This window comes from Ciconia boyciana, chromosome 14 (assembly GCF_034638445.1).
Source record: "Ciconia boyciana chromosome 14, ASM3463844v1, whole genome shotgun sequence".
NCBI lineage: Eukaryota > Metazoa > Chordata > Aves > Ciconiiformes > Ciconiidae > Ciconia > Ciconia boyciana.
In genome coordinates, this window is record NC_132947.1 from 681,529 (window position 1) to 703,230 (window position 21,702).

Here is a 21,702-nt window from a genome sequence, read left to right on the forward strand (position 1 = left end):
CTCCTGGAGCAAAGGCCTTGTCTCCAGCTGGGCAGGAGGCTGGGGTCCCTGATGTGGGGGTGCTGGCTGCCCCTGGGGCTGGGCTCTGCCCCACCTGCAGGAGAGGAGCTCCCAGCATCGGCAGCGCCTGGGTTGGCCCCTGCTGCCGGGAGTCACCCGGCTGCTTTGCAGCTTATTAATTGCCGGAGCTCTGTGGCACTCACCTCTCACTTTGCTGATATGAAGCGATTTGTCATGCGTTAGAGTAACAAAAGCAAAAGCCGCCGGCCTGGTGTCAGCTGGCGCCGGCAGCAGAGGAAGGGCACGGTGCGGCTGGTGACCGTGGGACGTGGCAAGGGCCACGCTCTCCTTTGCTGCCTGCTGTGGGTCTCACCTGCAGAGCCGTGGTCTCGGGAGCAAACGGCACAGGAGCCTGTAAACATGCTGTGTACTTTATCAGGGGAAAAATATTAAACAGCTGCAGGGCAAGGGGGCTGTTGTTGGAAATTCTGCTTTGCCACAAGCAATACCAGCTGCTACGCCGTTGCTTTCCCCGGCGGAGCTGTAGGGGCTTGTGCTGCACTCGGATGCTCCGTGTCAGGGGACCGTGTATCACGGGGGTGGGGGGGGGGGGAGAAGCGTTGGCCACTGGTGCAGTAAAAAACAGCCTACAGAGGAGGAAAATGAAGAGCCGAAGCTGCTTTGGGGAGGGCAAAAGGCTGCAAATAACCTCAAATGAAGAGTAAACAAATTGCTGTGTGGTGTAATAATTTGCAAAACCTAGAGGCGAGCTTTAAAAATAGCAGGTTTTATTAGAAGAGATTAATTTTGCTGAGTTTATATGAAATCTTGGCAGCGGGAGTCGGAGCAGAGGGCCCCACTGGATCTGCGTGCAGCCCTGTGGCAGCGCCCGACCCCGGGGGCTGCGCGTGGGGCCGTGCCCCTGACCCCGGCTGCGGGGTCTCCCCGTGTTCCTGGCCGGGTTTGCGCACAGAGGAGGTGGCCGGACGCGGGTTTCTCGGCTCCCCGTCCCCGGGGAGGGTGGTCGGAGCGGGGTGAGCCGGCTGGCAGCCCTGCTCACTGTGCCTGGCGAGGGCCGTTCCCCCGCACGGCCCCTCCAGCTCTGCGGAGCTGGGAGCAGCTGCCCGCGGCGGCCGGGTCTCCTCCGCGATGGCGAGGGTGCTTGACGGGCTGGGCACCCCTTCTGCACCCTGGGGTGCTGCCCCTGGCTCGGTCCCGGGCCCTGGTGGGTTTGGGGGCTGCTCGGGTGCCTGCCCGGGGAGGAGGGTGTGGGCAGGGCAGCAGAGAAGCCCCTGGGCTTGCTTGCAGATGGGCTGAGCTTAATATGCAAGTCACTGCTCGGGAGGAACCAGCCTCATGAAAATGCCATTTCCACGCAGTCACTCTTGTGGCCATTATCCTGCTTCAGACAAAAGCAATTTACTCTGCCTGTAATAAAGCAGGGGTGATAAAGAAGCTGAGAAAAGCCGTGACAGGCGGCCGTGCGACTGAGACAGGCCAGCCTCTCTCCACTGCCCGCACCGGACCCCTGGCTGGGGACGGCAGCCGAAGGGAAAAGATCCGGAGAGCCGAGAAGCCTGGAGAGCACCGGGAGAAACCGGCGCTGGGGCTCAGCATGTATCGTCTTGGTGCAGTCGGTTCTGCCAGAGGCCCGGCTGGGGGGATGCGGCTGGTTCCTGGGCACCGGGACACGCACCGGTGCGGTGACCGACGCACCGACCTGCTCACCGGGCAAGGCAGGAGGGTGGCCCGTGGGAGCAGGCATCAGCCGTCCCTGCCCGCAGTGCACTGCCCTGCCCGGTAAGTGACGCCCAGCCAGAGAAGGGGCTGCAGGGGAGGGTGCATTTGCCTCTGTGGACGCAGCATCTCTGTGCTGGGAAGGAGTGTCGCAGGAGGGACAGAGTGGTGGGTCCTGCCCTGTCCCCACGGGGCACGGCAGGAGCGTGCCCTCACTGTCATAAGGACCTGAGCACCCTGGTCCCCGCTGTGCCGGGGCAGTGACCCGCTGTCTCTGTGTCCCATGGGATAACACCATCAGCCACGGGGTGAAGCGCGGCAGCAGCCCCTGAGCCTCATCAGCATCTCCCCGGGAGCCCGGCTTTGCGCAGCCAGTGCCGCCGCCTGGCTCGGCGGCGAGGGCTCCATCAGCCCCGAAAGCAGCCGGCTGCATTACGGGGTCACCAGGAAGCCCACGCTGGAGCAGCAGCCCAAGGCCCCCTTCGTGATGGATGCAGCTGGTTCCAGTTGCCCCCTCCCACCCCCCTCCCTAGCTCTATTACATGGGAAGACGGTAATTAAGAGAACTTTTCTAATTCCTCTCCTGTTGTCACAGCCCTCCTGCTGTCTGTACCATTCTGCTCAGAAACGGCACCCACCTCCCTCGCCCGGCCCAGTTGGGAGGAAGGGGAGGCTGGTCTGGGCTCCAGTGCGGTGTCACGAGACCTCTGACCATGGCGCGCATGCCGGCAGCTCATGCCTGTGCGCGCGCTGGGGGTCTGCATCCCGAAATGCTGCACCCACCAGAGATGGCTTCGCTTCCAGCCCTGTCCGCAGGAGCCGTGGCTGTACCGTCCCCACTGGGGCCGTTAAGACCCCGGGAGTGGGAGCTAGCATGGGCCTGACCAGAGAGGGATGTGCATGGATCGGCAGGGGTGGGAGCAAGGGCTCTGATGTGACGGTGCTGCCCTGGAGCCTCGTGCCTCTCCTCGCGCGTGGTGGAGTGCCTTGACGCGGGCGCAGGCAGGCTGGCGTCCTCGGAGACCCTACCGACCGCTGTGGTCTGCGGCGTCGCTGCGGCTGGGCAGGACGGGCTGGCCGCCGAAACCCGGGCGGGTTTACAGGGCTGGTGCTGGGAAGGCAGCCAGGGAGGTGTTTCGCTGTGGTGGATACTGCAGATGCCGTTTGCTTTTATGCTTTTCCTTTCAGAAACCTGTATAACTTTATTCTAAAAAAAGCTAGAACAAAGGTTATCCGTTTTTCTTTCAAGCTTGCCTTGTCTCGGCGGAGGTGAATCCAGCAAGGCTGGGCTACTTCTGCTTCCCAGAGGTGACCAATTCAATCGGAGCAGAGCACGTGCAGATAAATCACTTGCCCGTCTGCAGCCCGTGACCAGCCAGCGATGCCCGGTAATAGGAGGGCTGCTTCTCAGCGGGCTGGTTTGGGGGCCGATACCCAGCTGCAGGAAGATGGCACAGGTTTCCCATGGCAATGCTGCACTTGCACCTCCCTGGCATGAGGGGCAGCCCCTGGGGAGCCCGTGACGGCCCTGCGCTGCTGGCGGTGGGTGGAGAGACCGGAACAGATGGTTTGGGCAGGAGCACTGAACACCATCGCCGTGCGGCTGATTTGTCACGTGTGAGCTCCAGCCAGCGCTGAAGGCAAGGCAGAGATGGGTTGGATGCAGCGCGTGCACCTGACAAATGAGTTTTATCAAGTGCTACAACAATCCAGAAAATTCTGCACCAACCCCAAGGGTGCTTTGGAGACCAAAGGTAGCATTTCACCTTTCCGCCTCTCCTGTCTTCCCCTGTCAGATCAACTCTGAAGGGTTGTTTTGTACAAAATCCAACCCAATGTTAAGCACTAAATACACATTTAAAAAAGCATTAAAGGATGAAAGCTGAACTGCAGCCCTGTCCTACCTGGTAAAAAGCCATTGACTTGTGTTCTTCCTGGAGAAGCAACCAGGAGTAAAGTCTGAACAAAACTGGGGTGACAAGGGGAGGTAATCTCAGCTGGGGAGGGTGTGGGTGCCAGCAGCAGACCCCTTGGTCCCAACAGTTGAGACGCGTTTTGGACTCTCACCCGGATCCCCAACAGCGATGCACAGAGCCTGTTCCGTGTAACAATCAGTTTATTGCTTTGGTTTTTGCATGTCTGAGCTTGCTTCCAAATTTACAGTCAAGATCTGTCCCTTTGCTTTACCAGCACAACACTTTCACAAGGGCCTGTCGGAAGGCAGCCCGCTGCCAGAAGTTGCTCTGGGTGAAGCTGACGAATCCAGGAGACGGCGTGGTCTGGGCGCAGCCAAGGCAAGCAGCACCTGCAGACGGTCTCTAGGGACGGAGCCTGGAGGACTCGGGAGCTGGAGTACGCGACAGCAGCTTCCAGGTGAGCGGTGAGCCCGCGCCGTGTTCTGGAGGGGAGGCCCTTTGGCAGGGCAGCAAGCAGACCCCAAAGACTCGTCGTCATCTCTGGTCGCTGCGCTGTGCTACACCTGCTCAAGCAAACCGTGGCACTGCTGTGGTACCACCCCGTGCACACCTGATGTCACCGCCTGCATCGTCTGACCACGTACGCACCCACCTGGGGGGCTGTACTGGGGCACGGGTAGATATTTCATCTAATTCTCCTTGGGGCGGGTGTTAGAACTCTGTGAGGTCTAAGAAATGGCCTGCGAGAACGGCAGGCAATCTGGGAACGAGGAGGAGTCTTAAATCACTTGGAAGCTGTAAATCAGAGCTGGCCGTTTTTCTAAAGAATCCCTCTCACTCAGTGGTGAGAATCGGGGAGCACAACGCATTTGGCTGGTCTCAGCAGCCAGTCTTAGCAAACTGCAAACTATAAGGAACAGCCTGGATGTTTCTAAGAGGACATGTTGTTCTTGCCAGTGATACTGGTGAGGAATTTATTGGAAATGCATTTTAACTTTTTCTGGTATTAACTGGTTTTAAAAAGCAAAGGTTTTTAACGCACCCCAAACCAGATTCTCTCCCTGGGAAGGGTTAAGGCCAGAAAAAGCTCTTTGTTTTGAGTTGGCAATCATTGTCCAGCTGAGAGCAGGAGGGAATGTCAGGGCTGTGAGGAGGTCAGAGGGGGTGGGGGGTGCTGAAGGGCACCACCCAAGGACCGAGTGTTGGGAAGTAATTTCTGGAAAGTTACTCCCTCTTTGTACCGAAGAACTTGAAATAGATGTGCTATGACCCTTGGATTTCTCTCCAGCACCATGTGCAGAGAGGTACAAGCCAGGAGGAACTGGGGCAATGTACCCACCTCAGCCTCAAACACTGTTTACAAATCTTCCGCCCATGGCAGGGTGTCTTGGCCAGTGCCCCAGACTGGGCGATCCCTCCTCTGCCCCAGAACGATTCGGGGCCTAAATGACGGGATTGTCCCAGGTAAGCTCTGTCCCAGTGGCTCCTCTCTCCCCTCCCAGCCGCTGCGTGGGTCTGTCAAGGAGGAGATGCCTCGTGGGTGCCGGCCCATGCCGTCGTGCTCTCCCGCTGCTGCAGCCTCTCCAGCAGGAGCAGGACGTTGTCGGTGAACTCGTTCCGCTGCCTCCCCATCCCGCTTAGCTTCACGGGCTGCAGGCTGATGTGGGGGGGCTCGTACGGGTGAGGGCAGCAGACCTCGTTCAGGAGGAGCCAGGTGCTGTCAGGGTCCACGTGCATTAAGTGGAGGAAAACACTTTGGAAAACAGTGGGAAGAAAGGAAAGAGTAAGGAGAGAAGGCCCTTTGATTGGCACCCAACAGGGTCATTAACAGAGAGCTATGGAAAGCTTCGATGGTGTCTGCAACCTCCGACAGCTGAACAGACTTGAAGGCTCATTAGAGAGAGCCATTCAAATGGCTCCTGTGCCCAAGAGAAGACAGTTCAGTGTTTCACATCTACTGGGAAGTAGGAGAAAAACAGTTACTATGCTACACAGTAAGTTATCGACATCAGACAAGCAGCTGGTGAATAACTGACCCAGGCTTTGGTCTCAGCATCATGGGCTGCTGCTGGCAAAAGCCTTTCTAAATCAGCCTGTCCCAAGTGCTAGAGGTGACCGCAGAGTATTGCGCACGCTACTTACATCTGGCGTGTGTTGGACAAGCGCTCCTGTAGAGCTCTTAGTTTTGTATACTGTTCACCACCCTCTCTGGTTTTTGGGGAGTGAGGGGGTCAACCCATGTGGGCTTCTCTCCCTTTTCAGAGGTGGTAAAAACAAGGGTATTTCTGGACAGCTCTCCAGGCTGGGCCACAAGTAGAGCTGAATGCTGCATTGAGCGCTTTTCCTTTCCTGAGGTGTCCCCTCATCCCAAATCCTTATTAGCTGCCTCCAAATTTTCTTCCTTTTACACAGCACCTTTCACAAAGCAGGATTTTCTTTTAAAAACAAAACCTTAATTAACAATAGAATAGAGGAAGAGAGGAATGACAACTTCCTCTAATGCTTTTCACTTTGACTGTCAATACCCCAGGTTAAGATGGGGGATTTGACTTCCGAGTATGCACTTCACACTTCTGACTCCAGCTGTGAGCTGCTCTAACAACGATGCTGCGGACAGTCTTGCAGCAAGTCCTGCAGGAAGCTCCGAGGAGCAAAAGGCTGATGTGCGTGACCTACACTTGCTCATTTCTTCCTGCCAGTGCTCATTGTCGGTAACCTTTGGGCCTGGCAAGGTCTGTGTCAGTGTTTAATGCACAGAAGGCATATTGGGCTTAACTGGTATTGAGTTCTCTGGCTGTGCCATGTACAGAATTAAACTAGAATTTGCAGGCTGCCCTGACAGCACTGCAAGGCCTCCTCCGGCACAGCGCTGAGTACTCTGTGCTCCCACTGAGACTATGGGCACCAAGGGTAAGCAGCACTCGCCAAACTTATGGGTCAGCTTTCCAAGACCCCAGTAAATGCCTAGCCACAGATCTTCAGGTTTCTAGTTTCTACTGAAATCATGGGGCCATGAGGAGAACAGCTGGGAGAGGTACCGTGAAGAGATATGGGAGGGTAGGTCTGTCTCTGTTCCCCCAAGCAGCACAGGACAGAACTTCCCCTTTCTAAAATCAAAGACCACCTGCTACAAAAGCCACACACAATCAAGACCTGACTGCTGTCAAAACTTCTCCCTGAAGAACTTTTATCCCTACAATGAGCTTGCTTCCTATGTAGAGCAGGCAGAAATCCCTTTTAGAAGCTCTCCTCTGAAAGGGAGTGCAGTGCCATGGGTAACCTGAAAAAGCACAGAAATGAGATGGAGGCACTAGAAAGCTCCCTCATCTCTTCACAGTAATCTTTTGGCTGTATGACTCGTTACTCCATGAGCAGCCAGAGCTGTTGCTTTTGCCTGTCTGCCGTTAACCACTTGCCTGTCTCTCAGGGCAGGTCTCTGAATGGCAACGAGGGATGACGTTGCCACTGCAAGCTGTTGGCAGTGTCCCCTCCTGAAGGTGCTTGCAGTGCCTATCTGTCTGCTCCAGAGGAACCCAGCGTGAACGTGCTCCAAAGCGATAGCTTTGCTTGGCAGCAAGTGCGTCAGCAACGTGCCTTCTTTCTGGGGGACGGCCGGACGCAGGTGAGCTCACGGGGCTCTCCGCTCCCCCGGCTTTGTTACCGCAGCTGTGTTGACTGGAAAAGGGAGGACTGGCCCGACCCGAGTGCCAGCCTCCCGGGTGCCAGGCTGAGTAAAGTGCAGGCAGGCTCGCTGGGGCAGGGTCTAGAGCTTGCACCTGCTGACATCCCTGCGCCAGCGCTCCAAGCCCTGCCGCCTGCCAGCGCTCTCCTGGCGCTCGCTTGGCCACAACAGTGTGAGCGTGCAGCTGCCTGCCAGCAAACAGCAGGTCCCAGTGGTTGCCCCTAGCTTATGATGGGCTGCTGCTGGTGGGCAGCTGCACAGAAATAATCCTCGCTCCTTATGGCTGGGGTGGATAGGACCGGGCAAGAAAGATGAATCACTGTGAAGTAAACATGGGAACAGGGAATACTATTCAGCCGGCTTCCACTTCTCCGGCACATGCACAACTTTACCTCTTTTATTCACAGCAAAGATATCCTGCTCTCCAACCTCATCCCAATCAGCTGCTCTGTGGTGAGAGCAACCCTCAAGAGATTAGCTGGTCCCTGGAGAACTCCACTGCCTCTTGTGCCCGTAATGGCCTGAGGCGTGTGATTATCTCCTGATAACCTGGAGTGCTGCGCAGCTTAAAGCACAACTTGACTTTTACATTTTCAAACTAACTCTGGGGTAGTTTCTAAGCAACCTGTTTCCATGGCAAAGAATCCTGGGGTTAATCCAGGTTTGTTTTCTGTTGTTGCCTTTTTTTTTTTACTTAAATATAATTTTATTGAATTTTGCCTTGTGCAGGTGGCTGTTTTAGTGTACTTCAGCCCAGCTTGCGAATGACAGCTGTCAATAAGTATCCAATAAACTACACAATCAAACCAAAAGAGGTATGCTGCATAATTGACTTTGGTATCTAGAAAGGTCCAAAAATAGCTCATATTTGTTCCAGTTGTGCTAAACAACTTTTATTCTGCTAGCACAGAGCAGAGTTTGCCTATTCTGTTGCCTTGTCTCTTCCCAAGCTCTAAGCAAAGCCATGGCACAGTGAACAGGCTGGCAAGGGACAAGTCTTTCTGGCTTTTGCATCTCTGCTGAATGTTTAGCTAGCTACAGTTCACCACAGGCTTCAGTAAGAACTGCGGAAATTATTTCCGCATCCTGGAAAAGAAACCATTCCTATCCAGACTGTTGGCCAAAAGGTCAAATGGTAAACTTCACAGGCTGTAAATGTTTATTAGGAATTAAGTGTAAATTTCAAAACAATCACTTCAAACTGAAAAAATGCAGAACTGTTTGTGAAGTGTGGACATAAGCCAAGGCCCATTTCTTAATCTCTTTTCCTTCAAAGTTTTTTTTTTTTTCCCCAAAGTGAAAAACTTGTCGGGGATGATGCAAAAATTGATGAGAAGCTCAGATTTACACACTGTGACTTTGTTTACACCATCTTCCCCCCTGCCTTGTTCCCAATGCTGGGCCCCACACCACCACCCCATAGCTGCTCAAGTGTTTTTGGTCACTTTACCCACAGTTACACTGGCTTATTTTCAGTGAAAGCAAAGATGTGTCTAGTGTTCCCTAGCCTTCCCAAACTCCTCTTCAGTATTTTTTTTTTTTTCCCAAGCTTTGGATAATATTCTTCTCCTGGAATACTCCCAGGAGTCATCTTATAATAAAGCCTATTGTCCCATTTTCTCTTCCTCAGACATGCTGGAGTTCTTTTTTTTCCCAGCATCTATTTTTGCCTGTTGAGTATTGCATGAAGCTGCAGTTACAAAATTCACTTACTCCCACCGGTTCATCTACAGGGTCCCATAAATAGGATTAAGCAGCCTCCTTGGGGCACGATAACATCCCTGGATGACAGCCAAAGCTGTGTGTGTGTGTGTGTGTGTGTGTGTCTCTGTGTCTGTGTGTGTGTCTCCAGCACCTTGGCCAAAAATTCCTGCTTAGCCCTTCGCATACCTACAGAATCCTCACTTAGTCAGTGCAGGGAGTTATTGGAGCTACAACTGACTTTGTAAGACCTGACCTTCTTCTTGGCAGGTCACAACTCATGAGTTGAGTAAGAATCCAAAAAGCTGAGCAAAGGCCAGTTAGTATAAATCAACATGGCAAGCCGATTCCAACCATCTTTTTACCTTGTATGATTTCTGCAGTGATAAAGCTGAGTTATGTGACGTATGTTGGCACTCATGCTGTGGCTAAGATTAGTTCTGGTCTGTCTGTTTTTAGAAGCATTTAAAATGCAGAACTTTTAATGTAGCAGGCTGATAACATTGCCCTTGCCTAGATGGAAAGGGCCTTACATGTGACAACCTGTGTCAGTTTGCAGGATTACTTTCAGGAACATGGAGAGCAAGGAAAAGGACCGGAGCTTACAGGAATCCGGTGGCTGAGCAGCTGGAGAAAGGAAGGTGAAGCGTGGCTGAGAAGTGATTCTTATCCTGGCGCCGGAGCAGATTGTTACGGTGCAAACTGATTTTGACTTCTCCAAGCTGAAACCTCGTATAATGAGTACTATAGTTAAAAGTGATCATGATACGTTTAACTCTGATCCATCCAGGCTTCAGGACCGGGGATCAGAGAGGGCTAAACTGAAAAAAGAAAACTACAAGTACTGCCATATGTATGGTTAATATCAGCCAGACATGATCCATGCCTCAGTGCATGTATGTGTCTGGCCAACAGAGCTACACATGAGAGCGCTGTTGACAGAAGACCTTGCTTTGTTCAGTGAAATATGTTATGTATGGTGCATCAAAGGCATGGGGGGGGAGCACTGTAACATGTGGCATTTTTCCCTTAAAATAGAATAAAAATAATATACAGGAGAAAAATGTTACTTGCCCTGAACTTTGCTGCCCTTTCTCTCCAATAACAGTAAGCTTGCTTCACAATATAGCTTCTAATGACCCTATCACGTCATAGGGCTAATTCAGTATTTCCCCCCACCCCTGCTGTGGGGGGAAATTGCGCAGCTTTTCAGACTGCTTTGTTAATGATTTAAAAGCTTAAGATTCCAAATATCTAGATAAATCCTGGTGTTCTGCTTTCCATTCCAGCATTGCTTACACAGATGAACGCTTTATTGTATTAAGGGTATGCAAGCCTACAGCGAAGAACGCCTTTGCAGAACAAATGCTGCTGAAGCCTGCTGCGATGCAATAAAAGCCACTAAGGTAAAAATAAACCTACTCTCACCAGCGCAGGAATACAAACAAAGGTACGGCTACAGCTTCTGAGAGAGCTCTCTGTCTAAACTGCTGCCCAGCCACACAAAAGCCCTTCACACCCTGCACCCCCCTGGGAGGCCTGCGCTCAGGTGAAAGGGAACTGGCAGCTCTTCCCTTTTCAGCAGCCTGCCCTCCGAAATCCGCAGTGCCTGCTGAACCTGCTCACCGCTGGCTTCCTCTCCCCTCAGGGGAGGGGAGGGTTGGCCACACAGAAAGAGGGGGGCTTTTACCCCTGTCCTTCAGCAGAGACAGAGGTGCACGGCTTGCTTATTCACTTTCCATGTTCTGTAACTGGACTCGTTTTGTCTGCTGAAATCTCTGGCCTTGCTTCCAGATGACAACATATGACAAGAGTGATTTCTTATCCTGACAGCAGGAACACGCTGAGCAGGATTTTGTACACCAGGCAGCAAAGTATGTCTGTCAACACTTCCTAGGGCTGCTGTGTGTTCACCTAAACTGTTTGTGCTCTTTTAACCTCTCCCAGCCTTCTCAGAGCAAGACTGGTGCCAAGACTGACAGCTCCCCAAACAAACTCCGGTCCACCTGGCAGAGCCTGGGTTGACATGATCACCGGAGCCCAGGGAAAATGGAAGGATAACAGAAGTAAATCCCCCAGACTGCCAAAGGTATTAAGTGATAAAATACATTCCCATGTATTTTGGCACATCCTCTTGCAGAGCTGTCTTCCCCTCTGCAGTTTTGTGCCACCAGTGGGCCAAGAGCCCTAAGTATTCCAGCATAGGAGGCAGTTACAAAAAAGCAAGAAGCACATCTTCCCCCTCTGTCCCCACATGCACTGCAAGGTAATCTGAAAGTCAGCTCTAACGTGTGGGCAAGCTAACCCCTCTAGCTCATTTTGGGCAGTAAATGACACTTCACCAGAGAAAGGGGTTAACTTCCATGTGAGACCCTGTTGTACAGAACTCAAACAGGACGGAAGGAGGAAAGGGAAAGGTGCAAAAGGAAAGGGGTTACCATGCTCCCTCCGACCCACGTTATTTGTACACCTGATACACCTGCATTTAAGAGACATTACCTCTGGGCAGCTTCTTGCAATTTCATGGGTTGCTTGACACTGAGGTAAATCAGGCAGGCATCTGCCACTTTATTCAGGTCACTCTCACCTGCAGAAATGGAACAGAAAAGAAGGGTAGGAGGTAACCTACTCAGCAGCTGCTGCCTAACAGCATCAGCTCTAAATTGGCAGCAAGAGGCTTCTGAGCCTTTGAACTGTCTGACCCAGAGCTCTTCTGACCTTGCCTCTTGAGCATCTTGCTGCAAAGCTAGGAAAGCAATCAAGGGCATTGAGAGAGGAAAAGAGCAACTAGCCAGCAAACCTCCTCCCTCATCAAAGTCAGCTCCAGAAATTTAACCTAGGAGAATTTCAGAGAGTTTCATTCAGTAGAAGAATGCGATATACTGCATTTAAAGGGTCACCCAGAGAGATGCCCCAAAATGGACCCAGTCAAGTTAGCCAGAAGTCTTATCTGGGCTCCAGTTCTTCAGTTAATTAAGAACAAAGCATGGCTCAACAGGCCTAGCTGCAGCAACCCAGGCACTCCACTTTATACCCACTTCTCATGCACAAGTGAGATGAGCAGTCAGGTTCTGCAAGGTGCTGGGAATCTCCTCTCCCATTTGTCTCCTGGGAGTAAAGAGTGACCACCCCCTCCATACAGAGCTCTCAAAGAGGACAGATTAAGGCCCAGCAGGACCTGAATGGGATGAGGCTGGAGAAGATCAGGAAATCAATCCCATGGGGCAGGAGAAGGATAAGAAGCAAGTGCAGGCCTGGCCAGTTGAGATGAAAGGAGAAGAGGTAAGTCCAGCAGAGATCTCATACAACCTATACTTTCCCCGGTACTCACCCATGTCCAACTTCTCGCACAGAGAACCCAGTCCCTGCAACACAGCCAGCTGCAACTTGAAGGCAAGCGTGTGGTTGTACACAGGCCCGGCTCTGGCACTTGCCGGGGCCTGGCTGAGGAGGGAACTGGTCAGTTTAGGCAGAACATCTCTGGAGAATCTCTGCCTCAGAAAGTCCCCACAGTTCTGAGCCAGGGTACACAGCACCTAGTGGAGAAAGATCAGTTACTGGAGGATAAGTGCACATACAGGTCTGGGAGGAGCTCAGCAATCCTCACCAGCTCCGGGGATAAGGCATTTGTTCTCCCTCGATAATTTTTTTGCAGTTGAGAGCAACGTGAGCACACCTGCCACAATTTCCCATAATGAGCAGAAGGCGAACGCTTGATGGAGAGGCCGAGTGACCTGCACCCTGCTCTTCAGTTTCAGTTGGCTAACCTCCTGGGACTGCCCCTCTGTCATTATCACAGTAAAGGTAAGAGCAGCTTGTGAATTCGGAATTGCTGGAGGAGCCTCTGATGGAAAATGCCATTAAAATATAAATAATCTTTGGGGCAGAAACAGTCCATCTTTACAAGCATGCCAGTGAACAGAAAGGCCAATTGGCTACAGCATAGGGCACCCAGCACTATTGGTGTGTGCCCAGGATGAAAACCAAACTGGCCTAGAGAATGGCCTTAAATACACGTAAAAATGAAGGGGGGATCCATGTGGCCAGAACAGGGTTCTCTCCTGGAACTTCATTAAGCCCATGGTCTTAGAGTACAGGACCGAGATGCTGGTTGTGTTTGGCTTACACTGATACTACGCTTCCTGTCCTGAGATTTAGGAAGGAGGATACTCAGAGGGGATTTCTTATAACAAAACCCAAACTCAGTGCTAACTGTAATGATCCCTTGAACTCTTCAAGAGTTAATTAGTTTTTGTGTAGCCATCTCTCCCTGCTTTTAGGGCAGGCATATGTGAGATATGGCTACTCTGAAATTCTAGTGTATGGCTTCTTGAATTTGGGGAATCAACTCTTCTTTTATTCGCACTGAAGGATTCTAAAATGAATCCCATTCTGCACAGCAGAGGAAGCCTGGCGAAACCCTGGGACTGGCAGCCTTTGGAAACATGCTTTATCATCCAACTTGTGAGTCAGGAAGAGAATGCAGTCAGTTGACATGGTCAGGAGCTCTTTAACAGTGTTGTTATGAGGCTAAGTCTTTGCTTACCTCTCCCCTCCCCTGCCAATGCCTCAATTGCGAACCAATCCCTTCTCTTCAGTCTAAGACTTCCAACGGGGGATGCTGAGACTGTGGCTCCGGCAAGGGCAAGTTGCACTATACAGTGCCTCTGACAGCTGCTCAGGCTGTAAAAGGACTGTTTTCCTCTTCCCTGCCATACCACCAGTATTGCTGTTTCCCCCTAAGAACAGTGTCAAGGTTTTATCTGTGGACAAGCTGCAGTGGGAGTGGTACAAGCCTACCTGCTGCAGGGTGGTGACACTCTGTTCCGAACCACATTTAAAAAAAAATCACTCCACAAGCTCAGTGCTTCTCTCACGGGCCACAGCAATGCCCGAGCCGCTTGCCTTCTAAGCACCAGCTTGAAGGCTGTTGGCAGAGATTCGCTGCTGTACCTTGAAGGCTCTGAGCACTGCCAGAGGGTCATCACTAATCAGCCGGGTGACGAGAGCTGGCCAGACGCGATGAGCCATGGGAAGCAGATGGTTTCCGTGAGGATGCAGCACAATTACACAGAGCTCCAGCACATCCAGGACCTGGGCAGGAGGGGTAGGTAACAGACTGAGCGCTGCAGCGCCAGCAGCACCGGGCATTCAGGTGGATCCCCAGCGTCACACCAGGGAGCAGGAGAAAGAAGGGCTTTAATACAAAAGGGTACAGTTTTACCTCAGCATGAACTGGGATAACAGAACAGTGCACGGAACACAGGCCTGTTCGGAAAGGGACAAGTAGCACAGTGACATGACTTGTGCTGGGCTACGGAGCCGGGCTGTAACCAGGGTGTGATTTCTGGCCTGATTCTGCAGGCTGAGCTGTGCACTAGGACCCTACTGCTCCTGTGGCACAGCAGCAGGATCACCTGGTAGGGCTGGGGCCTCTGTGGTAAGAATCTGGGTTATGCCTCACTGCTGCATTTTCTGTCTCGCTTTGCAGTTTAAAAGGAGGCCACCTTCAAAGGAATTTCATAATTAAAAAAAACCCAGGCTTTTAGCCCTGCTTATCATCACCCCAGCAACTTCAGAAATGTTCATCAGTCTGTGCACTACAGTCTGAGGAAGGGGGATGGGAGGCCTAGATGGGAGAAAGATGCTTCTGCCTCCTCCACCAAAGGCTGAGGCACAAGACTTGACTATCGTGAGCACCAAGGGAAGGCGCCTGATACGAAGCCACCCTTAAGATTCTGTTCAGCCTGGCTGCCATTCCTAAACCAGACTACTCCCAGAGAACGGTCTCCCTGTCTCTTGCCAGACTTGCAGGGTCTGTCCCGAATAAGCACATGGCAGCACTAACCTCATTATGGCAGGAAGCCCAACATGGATCGTGCACGGGTTGACGAACTACCAGCCCCCTTCACGGGCACCACCTGTCCCCTCAAAGCCGGCGTTTACTAACCTTCAGCCGCACTCGGAGGTTCCCATCAGACAGCAAGTGGATGCACCTCTCCATCACATCTTTGGCCAGCTGAGCATGGCTTGGCAGTGGACTTTCTCCTTCTGCGTCAGAGTTGTTTGGCTCCAGCTTAGCAAGGGGGGGAACCTCATCTGGAAGACAAAACCATTACTGAAGCCATGAAAATGACTTGGAAGTTCTGGGAGATCACAATACTGACCCACAACTACTCTGCAAATTCCCAAGTGAGGCCTTTGGCATTTTTTAACATATTTAGATATAGTCAAGTCTGCGCTTGAGTTGTGCAAGTTAAGCGTCACATTCAGTTGAGTGTGGGACTAGGGAAGGTTTGCTTTCTTTACTGGACAATGCAGTTGGTCTGACATTTGCAGTCTCTCCCCAGCATGGACTTATTTCCCATTGATTTTTATTAAAACCAAAAAGCCTGGGTATTTAAAGATGAAGTATTTAAAGGTCAGGATTGCAGCATAGCCCAGTAAAGACTAAAAAGTTCCCTATATGAATGTCTGCATGCCCTGCCAAGGCCAAGTGAGAAGGGAGCGGTGGCATCATTAGCCAGGAGAAAATGGTACAGGGAGTCCCAAGGGAGGGTGAGGAAAATGCAGTAGGGTCCTGGAAAGAGGAAACTTTGGGTCCTGAACCCAAATGGCCGGTTATGAGGTAAGGAAAAACACAGTGTGCCTGCGTCTTAGAGCTAGACAAGCCTTGTTCTGCAAACATTTCACTACCCCTCCCACATAGAATGAAACAAGAACACCCAGCAGCACCTTACATGAGCTAAGGTCAGCTCAAAGCAGACCTGAGACTGTCAGGAGTGTGCTAGGCTTTCAGCCTGGTCCCAAGTCTCCCATCTGACAACAGGAAACCTCAGAGGTCACGGTCTTTCTCCAAGTTGAACGTACTCTTCTCCAGTCATGCACAATACTGACCTGCCTCGTCATCCCCTGTGTCAGGAAGATTGCCGTCTGCGATCTGCTTCTGTCTGATATAGTCAAGGAAGAATCGTTCCACTTCTTGCCTTGTCAGCACCTGCTGCCCCTGGGACAAAGTCCTGCTCTGCCACTCGGCAGTCTGCCTTTGCTGGTGTTCCTCGCTGCAGGATGATCCAAACCACTGGACTGCAAAAAAGGAACTGATATGTCACTAAGTAATCACGATCCCCTCCTGCAAGTCAGCAAGGTACCACAGACTCCTTGAGAGATGAACGTGACTCTCAAGTCTCGTGGGACTGAACTACAGAATCGGGCACCTGCTGTCACATCACCATGACCTCCCTGATAGTATGAGAATGTTAAAACCCCGATGTAAACAGGAAAACACATGCTTCTACAGAACACTTATGGGAGTAGCAAATCCATCCTTTCTCAACCACTAGAGGCCATGTTCCTGCAAGTCTGCAGGCCAGACCAACAGAAACCGGTTGTGGAGAGCAGAAGCTGTTGGCAATCTTTGCTTGAGAGCTGGCCCACCAAGCAAAGCAAAGTTGCCATCACGCTGCAGTACCTCAGCTACTTGAAATCTCCCATGGCAAGTTGAAAGGTCAAAGACAAGTACCCTTGGTTACAGTAAGACTGAATTACACAAAGCAAACATCATTTAGGTACCTAAAGCTGCCATGACTGAGTGGAGGACCGTGAGGAAAGTGGAAGCCTGGTTATTGTAAGACTGATCTAGTGTAGACAAGACATCTTGGATAACGTCTTCTACCAGTGGCAGCAAGCTGGCATCTGAATGCCTCAGCATAGTGTCCAGGACCTGGGAAGCACGTGGCTGATGTGCCAGCTGGCGCAAATTCAGGGAAATCCCATTCACCAGATAGTCAGAATTCTCATTAATCAAAGACTGCACAGAGTCATAACTGCAGGCCTCGCATATGTCTACCAGCGTCCCCAGTGCTGTCTCGCTGATGAGCAGAGTCTTGTCACCAGCCTTCTCCAACACAGGGTAGAGAGCTGACAGCAGAAGCAACCGGAACTCCTTCCCAAGGACAGCAGCAAAGCAGCCAACGCCTTCCAGCTGGATGCAGATCTGCCAGATGTTGCTGTTCATGGTGCGGGTTGTTACGTGCGGCTCTGGGGACGGAAGGAGGATGCTGCTGCACGCACCTCCTGGACGGGCAGTAAGTCCTGAATGTTGCACAGAGTGCTCATGGCTGATTTCTTCTGCATCAGTGCTGGTGATCAAATACCAGTTCGCCTGGTCTGTGTACTCATCGAGAATGGACATTATGGACCCTTTGAGATCATCCATGTTCAGGGAAATTTCCCTTTCCTGAAGGACATCCACCCCCATTCCAGCAGCTCCTGCGATCAGCTCATTGAGGACCATCGCTGCCTGCTTTCGGTACATGCCAGATTCACTGTACAGCCCCATGAAATGATCCACAAGCAAATAGAGGTTCCCGTAGTAGCCAAGAACACGACAAACTTGCTGAAGGAGCTGGAAAACTTTCTCCTCTGTGAAGAAGCGGAAGTATTTCTTCTGACATCTGCCTTTCTGCACACCACGCTGCAAGGAGCCCGAAGGTCCGCACACGCTCTCGCAGCCCCAGCGTCTGTCTTCCACTATCTTCACATCTGTCGCGTCCAACTCCAGAACTTGCATCAGCGCTTTGGACAGACGGTGGAGGTGGGATATGGAGTTGAGGACAATGTTAATCTTGGGGCCCAGCAGCTTCAGATAGCCGAGCAACAAGCTCAAAGTGGAAACCTTGCCTGTGTCGTCCTGAGAGTTCATCAGGCGAGGAAGAGCTGTGGCAAGGGAATGGAGGTTCTCGGAGAGGACATCAGCAAGAGCCCTGTTCTGTGCTACGATCCCCTGCTCTGCAATGCCTTGCAGAACCTCGTGACACCTGCTTTGGACTTCGCTGTTTTCATCGTTCACCAGCCCAACCAAGGCCTTTAAAAGATGACTGAACGAGTCCACCAGCGACTGACTGCAGTTCCTCAGTAAGTGGTGGACCAGTTCCACCAGCTCCAGTCTCACTTTCCAGTGGGGGTGAACTGAAGAAAATTCAACCATTTTATGCAGGAGGAGACAGAGTTTTTCGGCAGTACTTTTACTCCAGTCAGGTCCTCTATGGACCATTAGTTCTGATATCCTGCTTTGTTCCACCGGCAGCTTTTCTTTCTTTTTTGGGATTCTGGCTAGCTGTTCATCAGCCATTACCAAGCCAACAATCTGATAAAAGAGTCTGACGGCAGAAACAGTGGGTTTGTGACCTTGTTTGATGTCTCCAGTAATAACCCGAGACAGCGTAATGGAAATCCCAGGCAGAAAAGAAGCAAACAAATCCCCACACCGCTGTGCCTCATCTTCATCTAGGTGTCGGTGCTCCTGGCAGTCACACTGCAGAACTAGGACCTGTAAGCACTTCAAAGCAGAGATCTTAATTTGCTTTGCTTTTTCTTGCTCTGCTAGGCCCAGAAGCAAAGACACAGCAAATCCTAAGAGAGGAAGAGTGGAAGGTTGATACAAAGACAAGATAACATCCCCATAAGCTGAATGCATCAGGGTGTGGAGTGCCTGGATTACGGCCAGCTTTAACTCCTCTGACAGCGCGGCTGGTTTGCTCGAGCCAGCGGTGGGAGAGAGGCACGTACAGAGCTCGGAAAAAAGCTCCTGCAGGAGCTCCTGCTTCTTCACACATGTTGCTGCGAGGATGGAGGAAATGCACTGCACCACGCTCTGCACCAGGCGCTCCTGCTTGGGCCCCGGCACCTTCAGGGCGAAGCGCAGGGGGAAGAGGACGTACTCCTGCAGCTCCTGCAGGGCCGAGGCGCTGACCGCGGCCAGGTGGGCCTGCAGGCGCGCCACGTTCTCCGTGGTCTGCGCCCTCGTCAGCTGCACGCAGACGGGGCGCAGGGCCCCGAAGGCCTCCTGGGGGGTGTCGAAGACGGCCATGCCGGGGCGCCGGGAGGGCGGCGGCAGCAGCAGCAGCTGAGGGGCCCCGGGGGGGCCGGGCCGCCGGGGCTGTCACAGCGCTGGGCCGGGCGGCAGCGGCCCGCAGCCTGCGCCCGGGGCGGCCTCACGGGCTCCCGCTCGGGGCTGCGCCCCCCGCGCTCGGGGCCGGGCCCGGGGCGGCCCCCGAGGGCCGGCGCGCCTACCTGCTCCCGGAGCGGGGCGGCCACGTGCCGGAAGTGACGTTGAGGTAACCGGGACTGTCAACGCGACAAAGAAAGTCCACCGGAGCGCAGGGGGGGGAGTGCTGTGAGAAAAGTCCCGGGTGCGCGCAATGCGCATGCGTCTCCCGTGGCGCCTTTGGCGGGCTCCGGCTCTGCGGCCGCGCATGCGCGGTACCCCCCCGGTCTGTGCCGGGCGTAGCGGCTCTCCCCTTCTCCCTCCAGCGATCCGTACGATGCTGCCCTTCGACCCGCCGCGGCGGGGTGAGAGGTCAGGCGGCCATCTTGTGGCGGCGGCGGCGGCTTGTTGTCGGTGAGGCTGCGTCGCGCCCTCCCCCGCGGGCGGAGCAGGCCCGGCGCGGGCCGGCCCGCCGCCATGTCCTCCTTCTCGGAGTCGGCGCTCGAGAAGAAGCTGTCGGAGCTGAGCAACTCCCAGCAGAGCGTGCAGACGCTCTCGCTGTGGCTCATCCACCACCGCAAGCACGCAGGGCCCATCGTCTCCGTCTGGCACCGGGAGCTCCGCAAAGGTACGCGGGGCGCGGGCCCGGCGGACTTGTCCGCTCCCCGGGCCTCCGCTGCCGCAGGCTCGGGCGGCATCGCGGCGGAACGCGCGGTCGGCGGCTCCGTCCGCCTCGGGGGGCCCCGCCCCGGGCTGCTGCGGCCCGGCGGGCGGTGGGGGGGGGCCGCGGGCCGCAGCGGCTGCGCGGGGAGCCCGCTCCGGAGCCCGCTCCGGCTGCCCCGGGTAGTGGTGGGCCGCCCGCGGAGCCGCTCGGGAGTGGGACCGTAGCGAGGGGCCGGTCCTTCCTCACGGCGGTCTCGGAACTGGTCGGGTGAAGGCGCGGTGGAAACTTTGCGAGGCGGGAGAGGCGGGGAGTTGCGGTCTGTCGGGGGCGGCGGGACGCCCTGCTGCTGTCGTGACTGTTTACGGAACTTGGTGGGGAATATCGCTCGTGGGGGTGCGGGTGTCGTGGGCGCTGTCGCAGGCGGCGCGCGGGAAGACGGGGGTGGACGCGTGGGTTAGAAGGGCGAGTCCTGGCCGAGGGGCGAGGACGCGCAGGCGGGCGGCCCTGCTGGGCCGGGCCGCTCGGTTCAAACGAAGATGTACCCAGCATTTAACCCCGGGTGTGCTTTCCCCCGTGAAGTGCTTGGTTGGCTGTTCAGCTTTTACATCTTGCTTTTAAATTTTGGTTTTGGATTGATACTACTCATCCATTATAGAATTGCACTAAGGGATTAGGAGATAAGCAAAGTAAACATGGTTGTAGAGATTTATAAAAACTCTTTGGTAGCATCATCCAGAAACGTCTTGTGCTTTCTTCCCTTGCAGGTTACCTTAACTTAAGTTAACTTCTGGTAACTTCTCAAATTGCTTCATAACGAAGTCAGGGGGACTGCCAGCGTCGGTGCTGATGCCCTGTCCCCAGGGGCAGCTGGGAAAGCGGCCAGTGTCACCTTGCTCATCCTGGGCAGCCAGCAGCGTTAGCCCCTTGGAGCGGATGACGCTGATGAAGCCCTAGCTGGAGTCTTTCTGTGACTGCTGGTTGTTGCCATTTATAGCATATTTAGTATGAATTTTTGAAAGATCTGAGTTTGGCCTGCTGTGGAAATAAGCGCTTTTGTTTTCTGTCTCATGCGTGCGTATTCATGGCCAGGGTGCTCTGGAGAACAGCGTCTCCCACTGCTTCTGGCCATAGTAAAATAGAAACTGCTGGTGTCACGATGGGAAAAGTTATGGTATATGGAAGAAATTTAACGTTGCTTTGGCACAGCATTGTCTGGAAAAAATCCTTGAGTCTCCACAATAGCTTTCTCCTGCAATGTCACTCTGTTCTCAATTAAGTGGTTCTATACCGAGTTTTTTTCCTGAAGTTAATTAACGAAATATAAGTCTGTTGGTACGTTAATTTGCTGGTGGGTTAGAACAGCTCATTTTAATCATGTGTTTAAAGTTTATTTCTTATGCACTTTTCCTCAGAGTTGATGTGTCACTGTGCGCAAAAAAATATTAAGCTCATGTTTGTTTTATAAACTAGAAAAAAAATGAGGGGAAGTAAGGAGATCAAGAACTACTTGCGTTGAAGGCCTCTGATTTGCGTTGGTAACATGGAAATATTTGGAACTTTGTTTTTAGGCTGAAAAGTTATGAGCAATTTTGAAACCCATGTTAATGATTCCAGAAAGAAGTGAGAAATAAACACAAACTCTCTCTTTTTTTTTTTTTGTCCTTCTCTTTTTTTCCTATTCCCAGCAAAATCGAGTAGGAAACTTACTTTCCTATATTTAGCAAACGATGTCATCCAGAACAGTAAGAGGAAAGGTCCTGAATTTACTAGGGAATTTGAGTCTGTTCTTGTGGATGCTTTTTCTCATGTTGCCAGGTATGTTGCTGTGTTATGTACGTCTTCACCTTTTCTCTCTAGATATTTGCATTCTTGTTACACAAAGTTGAATTAAATTTGATTTTGTTGTTTTGGGGGGTTGGTTTTTTTTAAGTCTCAGGGGTGCTTGTACCCTCTCTCTAGTAGAGATTGGATTCTGACTACTTTGCGGCTAGGAACTGTTTAGTGTTAATATTTC

The 21,702-nt window shown here is 52.8% G+C and overlaps 2 protein-coding genes and 1 long non-coding RNA gene across 8 annotated transcripts in view; 2 read left to right on the forward strand and 1 right to left on the reverse strand.

The window, feature by feature from the left end:
- Positions 1-3,818: 3,818 nt before the first annotated feature.
- TTI1 (TELO2 interacting protein 1) lies at positions 3,819-19,104 on the reverse strand. 2 transcript variants are annotated; one of them, XM_072879492.1, is made up of 7 exons: positions 16,609-19,104; positions 15,934-16,122; positions 14,987-15,135; positions 13,990-14,130; positions 12,368-12,572; positions 11,536-11,623; positions 3,819-5,406 (listed from the first exon to the last, which is right to left on the reverse strand). In XM_072879492.1, exons 1-7 carry the CDS (start codon positions 18,905-18,907, stop codon positions 5,172-5,174), a joined length of 3,306 nt encoding a protein of 1,101 aa, XP_072735593.1. In that variant the 5' UTR covers positions 18,908-19,104; the 3' UTR covers positions 3,819-5,171. The 2 variants fall into 2 exon arrangements, with proteins under 2 accessions (XP_072735593.1, XP_072735594.1); XM_072879493.1 differs by having other exon boundaries at positions 5,264-9,765.
- On the forward strand, positions 10,325-14,670 carry LOC140659631 (uncharacterized). The gene is made up of 5 exons (XR_012045174.1): positions 10,325-10,442; positions 10,984-11,125; positions 12,179-12,318; positions 12,692-12,840; positions 14,528-14,670. It is a non-coding gene; the product is annotated as an uncharacterized lncRNA (long non-coding RNA).
- A 186-nt stretch (positions 19,105-19,290) lies between the features above and the next one.
- RPRD1B (regulation of nuclear pre-mRNA domain containing 1B) overlaps positions 19,291-21,702 on the forward strand; it is a 30,330-nt gene continuing 27,918 nt past the window's right edge. For 3 of the 5 annotated variants that reach the window (XM_072879497.1, XM_072879496.1, XM_072879498.1), the window contains exons 1-2: positions 19,293-19,652; positions 21,374-21,503. In XM_072879497.1, the coding sequence (XP_072735598.1) occupies positions 19,502-19,652; positions 21,374-21,503 (281 nt within the window). In that variant the 5' untranslated portion in view covers positions 19,293-19,501. Of the gene's footprint in view, positions 19,653-21,373; positions 21,504-21,702 lie in introns of all 5 variants that reach the window. The other 2 variants (XM_072879495.1, XM_072879494.1) reach the window with 2 other exon arrangements.